Source organism: Balaenoptera borealis (genome assembly GCF_965194805.1).
Source record: "Balaenoptera borealis genome assembly, contig: HAP1_SCAFFOLD_689, whole genome shotgun sequence".
Taxonomy (NCBI): Eukaryota; Metazoa; Chordata; class Mammalia; order Artiodactyla; family Balaenopteridae; genus Balaenoptera; species Balaenoptera borealis.
The window spans coordinates 299625-313161 of NW_028123510.1; the positions used below are offsets into that span (position 1 = coordinate 299625).

The window sequence follows — 13537 nt, forward strand, 5'->3', positions numbered from 1 at the left end:
TCCCATATCTTATCCACTAATTAATATAAATGTAGGCATACTATTTATGTTAGCCATATCAAGCCTAGCCATTTATTCCATCCTCTGATCTGGTTGAGCTTCAGATTCAAAATACTCACTCACTGGAGCTCTACGGACAGTAGCACAGACAATCTCATATGAAGTCTTGCTGGCAGTTATTCTATTCTCAGTCCTAATGCTAAATGGATCATTTACACTTTCAACAGTAATTATTACACAAGAACACCTATGACTAATTTTCTCCTGACCCTTACCCAGAATTTGATTATCTCCGCAGTAGCAGAAATCCAATGAAGCCCCACTTGATTTAACAGAAGTAGAATCAAAACCTGTATATGTCTTCAATGTAGAAAATGTAGCAGGCCCATTCACCCCGTCCTTCCTAGAGAATATGTCAATTTCCTTATAATAAACATTTTCACAACATTCTATTTTTAGGAGCATTTGACAATCCCTACGTGCCAGAATTATATACAGCCCAAGTCATCATTAAAACACATCTAACAATCTCCTTTCTATGAATTCAAGCATCCTACCCACAATTTTGATATGATCAACGTATACATCTCTTATAAAAATATTTTTTACTACTAACATTAGCCCTATGTATATGAGAGTTTTCACTACCTGTCATCATACCAGGCAACCCACAGCAAACTTAAGAATTATGTTTGACTAAAGAGTTACTTTGATAAAGTAAATGATAGAGGTTTAAATGCGCTTATTCCTGGAATTGAACTTATTTCTAAGAATTTTACATTCTCCATGCTACCACATTACACCACAATGCTATATAGTAAGGTTCTCTAAGAAAGCTTCAAGGCCCATACCCCCAAAATATTGTTGTATATCCTTCCTGTACTAATAAACTCTCATTGTTTTTACTATCATTCTACTGACCATTATTTCAGGAAATATAATTGTAGTAACAAGCTCACACTGGTTAATGGTATCCCCATTCTAATAAAAAACATGAACCCATAAGCTACAGAAGCATCCAACAAATATTTTCTAAAACAATCCACCACATCAATACTACTTATAATGGCTATTATCATTAATCTAATATACTCTGGTCAAAGAACACAATGAATTACAAAAATCTTTAATCCAGCAGCATCCACTATCATGACAATCGTCCTTGTCACAAAAGTAGGACATTCCCCATTTCACTTCTGAGTGCCCGAAGTAACTCAAGGCATTCCATGAACAGCAGGCCTGATGCTATCAACATGACAAAATTGCACCCCTATCAGTTTTATACCACATGTCACCATCCATCAACCTAAACATACTGTTAATCATAGTGATATTATAAATCATAGTTGGACGCTGAGGCAGACTTAGCCATACTCACCTGGAAAAAATTACAGCCTCCTCATCAGTTGCCCATATAGGATGAATAACAGCTATTATAATGTATATTCCAAGTATAACAATCCTAAACATACTAATTTATATCATAACAACACTATCTTCTTCCTATTTATACCCAGATCATGTACTACAAGGGTATCATTATCACACACATGAGATAAAACACCTCCCATCAGGATCCTTATCCTCAGCATTATAGTGTCATTAGGAGGTCGCCCACCATTATCAGGGTTTTGACCCAAATGAATAATTATCCAAGAGATAACAAAAATGATAACATCATTCTACCAACACTAATAGCCATCACAGCAGTCCTCAGCATATATTTCTACTTGCAGCTAACATACTCCACATCACTAACTATATTCCCTTCATTAAACAACACAAAAGTACAACAATTTGAACATACAAAACAAATAACTTTCCTATCATTACTCATCATAATAGCCACACGGTTACTACCCATAACACCCATCCTATCAGTGCTGGACTAGGAATTTAGGTTAGTTTAGACCAAGAGCTTTCAAAACCCTAAACAAGTACAATTTACTTAATTTCTAAAAATAAGGACTGCAGGACTTTCTCCTATATCAATTGAATGCAAAGCAAACACTGTAATTAAGCCAAATCCTTACGAGATTGATGAGTTTTAACCCCAGGAAATTTTAGTTAACAGGCAAATCCTCTAGTCAACTGGCTTCAATCTACTTCTCCTGCCTTTGAGAAAGAAAAAAGAAGAAAAAAAAAGGCAGGAAAATCACCAGCAGAATTGAAGCTGCTTCTCTCAAGTTACAATTCAATCTGTTGATTCACCACAGGGTTTGCCAGAAAGAGGGCTCAATCTCTGTCTTTAGATTTACAGTCGAATGCTAGTTCAGTCATTTTACCTCTGTTCATACACTGCTGATTATCTTCAATAAATCACAAAGATATCGGCATTTTATCTTTACTATTTGGTGCTTGAGCTGGAGTAGCAGGCAGCGCCTTAAGTATATTAATCCTGGCTGAGCTATGCTAACCTGGAGCGCTACTTGGAGATGCCCAAATCTGTAAGGTAGTCATAACAGTCCCTGCACTTGTAATAATTTTCTTTATAGTTGTACCCATTATGATTTCAGGGTTTGAAAACTGACTTGGGCCACTAATAACTGGGGCACCTGAGGTAGCATTTCCCCCAATATATCATATAAACTTTTGACTACTTCCCCCATCATTCTTACTCCTACTCATATCACCAATAGTAGAAGCTGGTTCTGGTACAAGTGGAACCCTATATTCAGCTCTAGCCTGCAATCTGGCCCATGAAGGAGCCTCTGTCGACCTAACCATTTTCTCCTTACATTTAGCAGGTGTCTCTTCAATTCTTGGTGCTATTACTTTTATTACTATAGTCTTTAATACAAAACTAGCAGTCATATCCCAATACCAAACACCAGTATTTGTTTAATCTTTCCCAACTATAGACATATTACATAATTACCACTCTCAGTCTGAGCAGCCAGAATTGCCATATTGTTAAGAGATAGAAATCTAAACACTACTTTCTTTGACCCTGCAGGAGGAGACTGAATCCTATACCAACAGCTATTTTGACTCTTTGGTCACCCTGAAGTCTGTATTCATGGCCTACCAGGCTTTGTTATAATCTCACATATCATTACATACTATTTAGGACAAAAAGTGCCTTTCAGCTATTTGGGACTAGTATGAGTCATGTCCACTGGCTTTTTAGGATTTCTCTTGTGGGCCCATCATATGTTTACCATAGGGATAGCTGTTGACTCAGGAGCATACTTTGCATCAGCTACCGTAATTACTTCTATCCCTACAGGAGTAAAAGTATCTAGCTGATTAGCAACTCTTTATTTAAGTTTTCTTTCTCGTTTCTTTTTTTTTTGGCTGCGTTGGGTCTTGGTTGCTGCACGTGGGCTTTCTCTGGTTGCGGTGCACGGCCTTTTCATTGCAGTGGCGTCTCTTGTTGCAGAGCACAGCCTCTAGGCGCGTGGGCTTCAGTAGTTGTGGCTTGCGGGCTCTAGAGGGCAGCTCAGTAGTTGTGGTGCACGGGCTTTTTGCTCCGCGGCATGCGGAATCTTCCCAGACGAGGGCTCGAACCCATGTCCCCTGCATTGGCAGGCGAATTCTTAACCACTGTGTCACCAGGGAAGTCCCTGGTTAGCAACTGTTCACGGAGGTAATATTATATGACCTCCCACTATACTATGAGTTTTAGGCTTTAGTTTTTCTTTTTACAGTAGGTGGTTTGACAGGAATCATCTTAGCCAACTCATCCCCAGACATTGTCCTCCAGGATACATACTATGTAGTAGCACACTTCCATGACCTAATGTCCATGGGAGCAGTCTTCACTATTATAGGAGGCTTCCTACACTGATTCCCACTATTCTCAGGTTATACAGTTAACTCAGCATGAGCAAAAATTCACTTCACAAGTATATTTGTAGTAGTAAATATGACTTCCTGCAGCACTTTCTTGGCCTCTCAGGGATGTCACTACATTAGTCTGAGTACCCTGAGGCACACACAACATGAAATATTTTATCTTTAGGCTCATTCATCTCAGTAGCAGCAGTAATGCTAATAATCTTCATACTTTGAAAAGCATTTGCGTCTAAACAAGAAGTCTTAGCAGTGGAAATTGCTACTCCTAACCTAGAATGGTTACACGAATGCCCTCCACCATATCCTATGTTTCAACATCCTACCTATGTAAATGTAAAATAAGGAAGGACTCAAGTCCTTCTCAACCAGTTTCAAGCCAACACCATAACAATTATGTCTTTCTCAATAAATGAGATAAAAGTAAAAAGTGATGTAGCTTTGTCAAAGTTAAATCATAGGCTAAAATCCTGTATATCACTAAGGCATATCAGTTTCATCTAGGCTCTCAAGATACAACATCACCGATTACGGAAGGACTTTTACATTTTCATCATCACACATTAATAGTGATTTTTAAAATAAGTTCTCTAGTCCTCTATATCATTTCACTAATATTGACATCTAAACTAACTCATATGCATAGAATAGATGCACAGGTAGAGAAAATGTGAACAATTTACTAGCCATTATTGTAATCTTAATTGCCCTATCATCATTGTGAATCCTTTACATGACACATGAAATCAATAACTCTTCCCAAACCATAAAAACTATGGGTCAGTAATGATACTGAAGCTACAAATACACAGATTATGAAGATTTAAATGTTGACTCCTCTGTAATCCCCACATCAGAGCTAAAACCAGGAGAATAATGACTAATAGAAGTCAACAACCGAGTAGTTAGAGATAGTCATTGAATATCAGTTTCATCTGAAATTGTTGTACACTCCTGAGTTGTTCCTTCTCAGGCCTAAAAAGAGCTATCCCAGGATGCCTAACTTAAAGAATCCTAATACCAACAGGACCAGGCCTATGTTGTGGACAAGAGAGCTCGTTTTCCTGAGTTCAAAGACAGGACAGAGGGATATGGCTGAGATATGGGGTGAATCTGGAGCCCATGGGGATGCACTTTCCAAGCTCCAGGATAGGAATGGGGCCTCTAGGGTCCCAGGCCACCCACCACACCCTCCCGAGCAGGATCTGGACAACATTCCCTGTCAGTGATGAGGCAGCCCTAATACTGGTCATGCCCCGATGTTGTGTCCTATGTGGGCCCCATGCTCTTGGGACCACATCCCACACTCTGCAGGTCCATGCTACAGGGTCCTTCGTGCCTCAGGAGTACAGACCACACAATAAGCAGTTCCCTCCCCAACCAGCAGGAGGAGGGGAGGAGAGCAGGGGCACCAGGGGAATCTCACTCAGACAACAACACCCCAGGGGTGCCAGCGGGGACAGTGATGATGCAGATGAGGCACAGACCAAGAGATGGGACCAGAGGACACAAAAGGCAGCTGGTCAGGTCCTGGCTCATCTGCACCCAGGACACCTTTGTCCCATACACCCCCTTCCTCATACACCCTCTCCTTAAATGCAGATTCTTCAGATGCAAACAGGCAGAGCTTCAGACTGAAAGTCAGCTCTTCCAAAATGACCCATCAGCAAACACTGCAGGATTCCACTCCCTGTGCTTTGTGGCTGCTTCCCACTAGCTATCTAGTTTACATTTGGTAGTGTATATATGTCCATGCCACTCTCTCACTTCATCCCAGATTACCCTTCCCCCTCCCTGTGTCCTCAAGTCCATTCTCTATGGCTGAGTCTTTATTCCTGTCCTGCCCCTAGGTTCTTCATAACCATTTTTTCTTTTTTTTTAGATTCCATATATATGTGTTAGCATACGGTATTTGTTTTTCTCTTTCTGACTTACTTCACTCTGTATGACAGTCTCTAGGTCAATCCACCTCACTACAAATAACTCAATTTCATTTCTTTTTATGGCTGAGTAATAGTCCATTGTATATATGTGCCACAGCTTTATCCATTCATCTGTCGATCCTGCCAACACTTTTACTTTACTCAACTGAGACCAATGTCAGACTTGTAAGGTAATAAATTTACGATGTTTTGAGTCACTCAATTTGCGGTAATTCGTATGAAAGCAATAAAAAACAAATACAGAGGTCCTACAAGAGCCAGGCTATATATTTATATTTAAGTATTTCTAAAATGAATTTAACCCTGTGATTCACAGCAGCAGCAGCTTCCAAGGGATCCCACCACACACCTGAGGCGAAAGCAGCCTAATAAAGAAGCAGTGACAGCAGCAGGTCACTGCCCCACACTTGGGGTAGAGGGGGATTTGATCTACTGTAGCAGCAGCATAGCCTGAATGGGAATGCATCCTCCTGTGGCACTAGTCCCATCAGCATTAGTCTAATCTGCTAGCATCTGCTGTGCCAACAGGCCCAACGTATACAAACCCTCCAACTCAGTAGCATTAAGTGAGCCAGGCTCAGTGTTTCCTGAAACTCATATCCAATGGCACTGGAAAGCCCAGATATCACCTACTGTTATGAAAACATAAAAAACAATAACAGAAGACTGGCAACTTCAGAAAGAAAAGGCGAACAATGGAATGGGTGAAAACAAGTGGGATAAATATAAGAGACTATCATTAGTCTCATGAGTTTCTTAAATTCCCTATGATGGTCAAAGCAAAAATTATGACACCATCTGATGTGGTTCTCAATGTATATAGAGGAAATACTACAGAAAATCATACTTTAAAACTGGGGACTATTAAGAGGCCTAAATGGAAGTAAAATTTTGAAACTTCACTTGAAGTAATAAAAGACAGATTCCAGTAGGCTATGATAAGTTACATATGTATAGTGTAAGGCCAAAAGCAACCACTAAGAAAACTATACAAACAGTATACACAAATGATTATAAATAAATTAGATTAAAATGGACTTACCAAAAAATGTTTAAGTAACCCACAAGAAGGCAAAATAAGAGAAACACAGGATTGAGAAACTAAGGTAAAAGACAAAACAAAAAATAAAATGGTAGACCTAATCTTTAACATAGCAATAATTACATTAACTGTAAATGATCTAAATAACCAAGTCAAAGACAGAGATTGAAAGAGTAGATGAAAAAATCACAAGCATGATCCAACTCTATACTGTCTATAAGAAGCTTACTTTAAACATCATGATATAGGTAGTTCAAAGTAAAAGGATGAAAAAGGTAAATCATGTGAACATTCATCAGAAAAAGCAGGAATGGCTATATTAATATCAGATAAAGTAGATTTCAGAGCAAAGGAAATTATTAGGGGCAAAGAGGGTCATTACATAAAGATAACAGGAATAATCCACCTAGATGACCTAGTGATACTAAATGTGTGTGCACCAAACAACAGAACTTCAAAACACATGAAGCAAACACTGAAAAAGGTAAAAGGAGAGAATTTCAAATCCACAATTATTATTTGAGACTTCAACACAGCAATTTATAGAACTCCCAGAGAGAAAAATCAGCAAGGGTATGGAAGAACTGAAAACATCATCAATCAACAGGATATAACTGACATTTAAAGAACACACTCAATAAAAGCAGAATACATATTCAAGTGTCCATGGAACATTCACTCATATACCATACACTGGGTGATAAAAAAAACATTAGCAGATTTAAAAGAATTAAAATCATAGAGAGTATGTTCTCTAGCCATAATGGAACCAGACTAGAAATCAATAACAGAAAGACAACAGGAAAATCTTCAATCACATGAAAACTAAACATCACAATTCCAAATAACTCATGGGTAAAAAGTCAAGGAAAAATTTTTAAATGCATAGAATGAAAGAAAATGGAGATATAACAGATCAACATTTGTGGAATAAAGTGAAAGCAATGCTGAAAGGGAAGTTTATAGCACTAAATTGGGAAAGAAAATATTTCAAAGAAATAGTCTAATTTTCTATATTAAAATAGTAAAAACGGAAGAGGAAAAAACACTAAACAAGCAGAAAGAAGGAAATAATAAAGATGAAACAAAAATCCATGAAACTGAAAACAGGAAAATGGGGGGGGAGGAAATCAATGAAACAAAAGGCTGGTTCTTCAAAATAAACAATCTCATCAAGAAAGATGTAGCAAGACTGATCAAGATAAAAAGAGAGATGGCACAAATCACAGATATCAGAAATGCAACCAGGGATACCATGACATATCCTGCAGGTTAATAAGGGACAAGTTATTATGAACAAGTCTACACTATAAATTCAAAAATGTGGATGAAATGGACCAATGCGTCTACACCCAAAACTACCAAAACTCAGCCAAGATGAAAGAGACAATCTCAATTTTCCTGTAACTATGAGAAACACTGATTTTTCATTTAAAAACTCCCAAAAGAAATATTCAGGCTTAGATGTTTCACTTTTACCCAAGACTTAAAGAATTAACACCAATTTTACATGACTTGATAAGAAACAGAAGTAGAGGGAACAGTTCCTAATTAATTTTATGAAGCCAGTATTACCTTGATACCAAAACCAGACTGGGATAGTATAGAAAGAAGAAAACTACAGGCCAGTATTTTTTATGAAATTGGCTGTAAAAATCCTCAGCCAAATATGAGCAAATTAACTCCAGAAATATATAAAAAGAATAATATACCATGACCAAGTGGTATTTATTCCAGTTATGCAAAGTTGGTTAAATATTTGAAAATCAAACAATGTAATCTACCATATCCAATAGACTAAGGGGGAAAAGTCATGTGATCCTAATCATTAATGCAGAGAAAGCATTTGACAAAATCCAATCCCATTCATGATTTTAAAAAAAGAAGAAAAGAAACTCCAAGCAAACTAGGAATAGAAAAGGAACATACTGAAACTCATAAAGATGATCTACAAACAACCTATACCGACATTATATTTAACTGTGAAAGACTGAACGCTTTCTCTGTAAGATCAGAAACAAGGCACCGATATCTGCTCTCACCACTTTTATTAAATATATTACTGGAGGTTCTAGTAAGAAAATAAAGCAAAAATAAATAAACAGATAAATTTAAAAGTTAAATTTTTAAAAAGTTTATTTAAAAGATGAAAGAACTATTCCTACTATGTTGAATAGGAAGGAATATATCCTCCTGAATGTTGAATAGTAATATATCCTATTATATTGAATAAGGAAAACTAAAACTGTCTGTATCTGAAGATGAGATGATAATCTAAATGGAGAAAATACCAAGGAATCCACATAAAGCTTGAGAAATAATATTAGTTTGTAAATGTTTTAGAGTACAAGATCCACACAATTTTATCAAATTATATATTAATAACAAATGTGTAGAAGCTTAAATAAAAATATGTGATGCCATTTACAACTGACCTAAATAAATACTTAAATAGAAGCCCAATAAGACATTTATAGGACCTCTATACTGAAAATTACAAAATGCTGATGAAGAAAATTTTAAAAGTCCCAAACAAATAGGGAGACATACCTTGTTCATAGATTAGAAAACACAACATAATAAAGCTGTCAATTCTCCCCAAGTTAAGAGGCTTAACACAATTACTCTTAAAATGCCCTCAAGGTTTTTGTGGATATAGACAAGCTTATTCTAAGATTTATATGGTAGGAAGAGGCTGAAGAACAGCTAAAACAATTTGTAAAGGAAGATTAAAATGGGAGGAATTAATCTACCCAATTTCAAGATTTCGCAGTAATGATGGAGGGTAGACACATAGATCAATGGAATAGAACAGAGAACCCAGCAATAGACTGACACAAATACATTTAACTTGGTTTTGACAGCAGTGCAAAAGCTATCAAGGAAGAATAAACTTTTCAAAAAATGGTACTGAAACAGTTGGACATCCCTCGACAAAAACAAACAAACAAACAATGAACCTTAACCTAAACCTTACACATCTTACACAAAAATTAAATCAAAGTGGATCATAATCTTAAATGTAAAAGCAGGACATTTTTAGAGAAAAAAAATAGGAGAAAATCTTTGGCATCTACAACTAGGTGAATAATTCTTAGACTTGACACCGAAAGTATGATCAATAAAAGCAAAAACTGATCAATTGGATCTCATCAAAATGAGTTAAAAATGCTTCATAGAAGATCCTTTTAAGTGGATGAAAACTCAAATTACACAGTGGGAAAACATATTTGAAAATCCCATAGGAGACAAATGACTTGTATCTATAATATACAAAGAACTCTCCAAACAACTTAAAAAAATCCAACTAGAGAATAGGCAGAAGACAGGAACAGACATTTCATGGAAGAGAATATACACATGGCAAAGAAGCACATGAAAAGATGTTCAACATCGTTAGCCATCAGGGAAATGCAAATTAAGACCATAATGAGATATCAGAGAATAACTAAAATTAAAGTATAGTGACAACATCAAATGCTAGCGAGTACGTAGAAAAATTATATCACATCACTGGTGGGAAAATAAAATGGTTTAGCCACTCTGAGAAACAGCTTGACAGTCTCTTTTAATCCTAAAAGTAGATTCACCCTACAATGCAGTAATTGTACTCTTGAGCATTTATCCAAAAGAAACAAAAACTTAATGAAGTTCCCACAGAAACTTACACATAAATGTTCATAGCAGTTTTATTTCTAATAGCCACAAACTGGCAACTCCCCAAATGTCTTTCAATGGGTGAATGTTGAAACAGATTGTGATAAAATCTTATGATAGAATACTACCGAGCAACAACAAGGAACAAATTATTAATATATGCAAAAATTGAAATGAACTTCAAGGGAATGATGCCGAGGGAAAAGTTTTTAAAAGCCAATCTCCGAAGATTAAGTAATTCATGATTATGTTTACATATTATTCTTAAAATAACAAAACTGTGGAGATGGAGAACAGATTAGAAGTTGCCAAGGGTTAGAGATGGGGGTAGAAGGTACAGCGGGGGAACTCTGTGAGGTTTTTGTGGTCCCAGTACAAATAATACAACAATCTTGGTTTTAATCCCTAAAGATTTTTAAAAGCAATTCCTAGTAAGAGGTGTCCAGATATTTAGCAATGGCAGCAGATTAGAGGTATAGCTCCCCAACATGACAACTTCGAAAGAGATCTATACTATCAATACTAATTTAATGCATATGTTAATTTTTAAAAGGCCAGTCACAATACTTAAATGGTACATATCTTAACGATATTACTCTGGGTATCCAGCTATACCAGATGGACTAGCAGGATTTTCTGTCCATTCAATCTTATTTAAGACAGTAAATCTTATAATAAGACAGTTAAAAAAAGAAAAAGAAAAACAACAAACCTCAACTACAGTTGGATATTCTCACAGCAAGATGAGGTGAAAATACGTAGCAGCGGTTCAAAAGCTTAAGCAGTGGCACCTAAATTTGGCTGCACATTAGAATCCTCTGAAGCACTTTTTAAAAACCCTCACACCGACGGTTGGTCATGCTAGACCAATACAATCATTTTAACTCTCCTCAGACGATGCCAATGTCTAGCCAGAACGGAGAACCAGCGGACTAAGCAGAAGGGGATGTTTCTACAAAGATTTCTTAACAATAAGTCCTCTCACCCAATCAAGATTTACCTCCCCGCAAAGGGGTAAAGAAGGCTAGATGTTGTCCATACTTGCTTAGCTTTAATTAGCACTTGTGACTTGCCCAAAACCTAGATCATGTTTCCCCTAAATTTCATGTTATTCCCTAAGTTTTTCAAACCCAAGGCTAAGGGGTTTGCCAGGATGAGATTTTAAGCGCTCACACAGGGGAAGTCCCTGGCAAACCAGGACAGCGGTCACTCTACACTGCAATGTAAAGCATCCTAAATAACCCTGCCACTGCTCCCAGATACTAGTCTGTGCCAACCAGTGGAGAAAAGGCATTCTCCATTACTACCATGGCAAATGCTACTGTACTTACCTTGGCTAGTCCCTATCTTTTCCAGGCGCCACTCCCCTTCACCTGCTGGTGGACGCTTCGGCCAGCTGACAATGCAGATATTTTCAAACTTTAAGGTGAATAAAAATCATCTGGAGGGCCTGTTGTAACAGAGATCACTGAGCCCCACCAGAGTTGCTGATTCCATAGGGCTGGGACCGGGCCCTAAAACTTGAATATCTAACACATTATCAGGGGATGCTGGGAAAGCTGGTCAGGTAATGGTAAAGCTGGCCAGGAAAAAGAAACCCGACGTGTCAGATCATAAAGTACGGAAGGGCAAGCCCGCCGGCAGTCCAGGCCGGGGGAGGGGGGGACCTGGGTCCCCAGCCCTACAGGGCCAACGGCAGACCGGCTCGGGCGCCCCTCGGAAGCGCGGGGTCCCCGCTGCCGAGTCTGTGCCCCCGGCCGGCCCCGGCTCCCCTCTGCCCACCCTGCGCACGGGGGCTGGAAACGGCCGCGGAGAACCAGGCAGGGCGGGAAGGGGGGCTCCAAAGAGGGTCTGGCGACTCGAGTCGCTCCGTTACTCGGTGGGCTCAGCGCGCGCCGTGGGGGAAGAGAGGTGGAGGTCCGGGAAGAGGGGACGGGCGGCACTCACGTAGACCAGCAGCAGCCATGGGTAGACGGCGGGCTCGGCCACCACGGGCGACTCCAGCCTCAGCTTCTCCCCCACGTTTTCGCGCGCGGCCCCCGCACCAGGCTAGTCTGGCGGTTGGGGGAGGGGCGGGGCGCCGCCGGCGGGGGCGGGACAGGCGGGCGGGCGGGCGGGAGGCTGAGGGGAGGGAGCCTGGCCTGGGCCTCAGCCGGCGCTGCCGCCGCCGCCGCCGGCCTGCTCCCGTCCGGCCCCCGGCTCCCTCTTTGTGGTCACAGGCCCGGGGCCTCCAGCGCTGCTGCCAACTGGGGCCGGCGTGAGGCAAGCACAATGAGCCGGGGCCCAGCTGAACCACTCACTCGCGGCGAGCGCCTCCCGCCCTGTGGACCCGCCCCCACGCACGCACGTACGAACGCACGCACGTACGCACGCAAGCACGCACGCACGTCTTCAGCTGCCCCCCCGGCCACACCCACCGGCCCGAAGTGGAGACCCGGGGAGACCCCTCGGGGCCTGGGGTGGCGGGTTCGACTCCCGCCCTTGACGTACCGTGACACCTCCCCCCCAATATGTTTCTAGGTATTATATGTATATATGAATATACTATTATATACACACTTGCGTATGAATTTATATGTGTATGTACATGCGCATATTTACATATAGGGGTGTGTGTGTACACATTGTATATATGTATGTGTATATATCTTATATATATGATATATGTATGTATATATACGATGAATTTCTATATACAGTACATATATATTTTTATGCTATATGCTTTTATATGTAGGTGTATATGTGTGTCTATATGTATGTACGTGTATGTATTGCATATATTATATGTGTATGTATGTATACTGTCTATATGCACACCTAAATATCTTTGTATGTGTGTATATACGTATGCTATATATGTACCTAGGTGTGTATATTGCATATGTTATACGTATGTGTACATACTGTATACATACCAACTATGCATTTTATATGTGTGTATGTATAGTGTATATGTATGTGTGTATTGTCTATATTGTGTGTATATGTGTGTATACATACTGTATATATACAAACTGCATTTTATATGTGTGTATATATGTATGTGTGTATTGTATATACTATATGTGTATATGTGTGTATGCATACTGCATATGTA

The 13537-nt window shown here is 39.3% G+C and overlaps 1 protein-coding gene and 1 long non-coding RNA gene across 2 annotated transcripts in view; both read right to left on the bottom strand.

The window, feature by feature from the left end:
* LOC309621565 overlaps positions 1-3989 on the bottom strand; it is a 260905-nt gene extending 256916 nt beyond the window's left edge. Inside the window, exon 1 of the long non-coding RNA XR_014240093.1 lies at positions 2324-3989. This is a non-coding gene — a long non-coding RNA (uncharacterized lncRNA). The remainder of the gene's footprint in view (positions 1-2323) is intronic.
* Positions 1-12486, bottom strand: part of LOC309621562 (uncharacterized protein) — a 290610-nt gene extending 278124 nt beyond the window's left edge. The window contains exon 1 of the mRNA XM_082408990.1: positions 12385-12486. Coding sequence (XP_082265116.1) covers positions 12385-12403 — 19 coding nt within the window. The 5' untranslated portion in view covers positions 12404-12486. The remainder of the gene's footprint in view (positions 1-12384) is intronic.
* Between the last annotated feature and the right edge of the window lie 1051 nt (positions 12487-13537).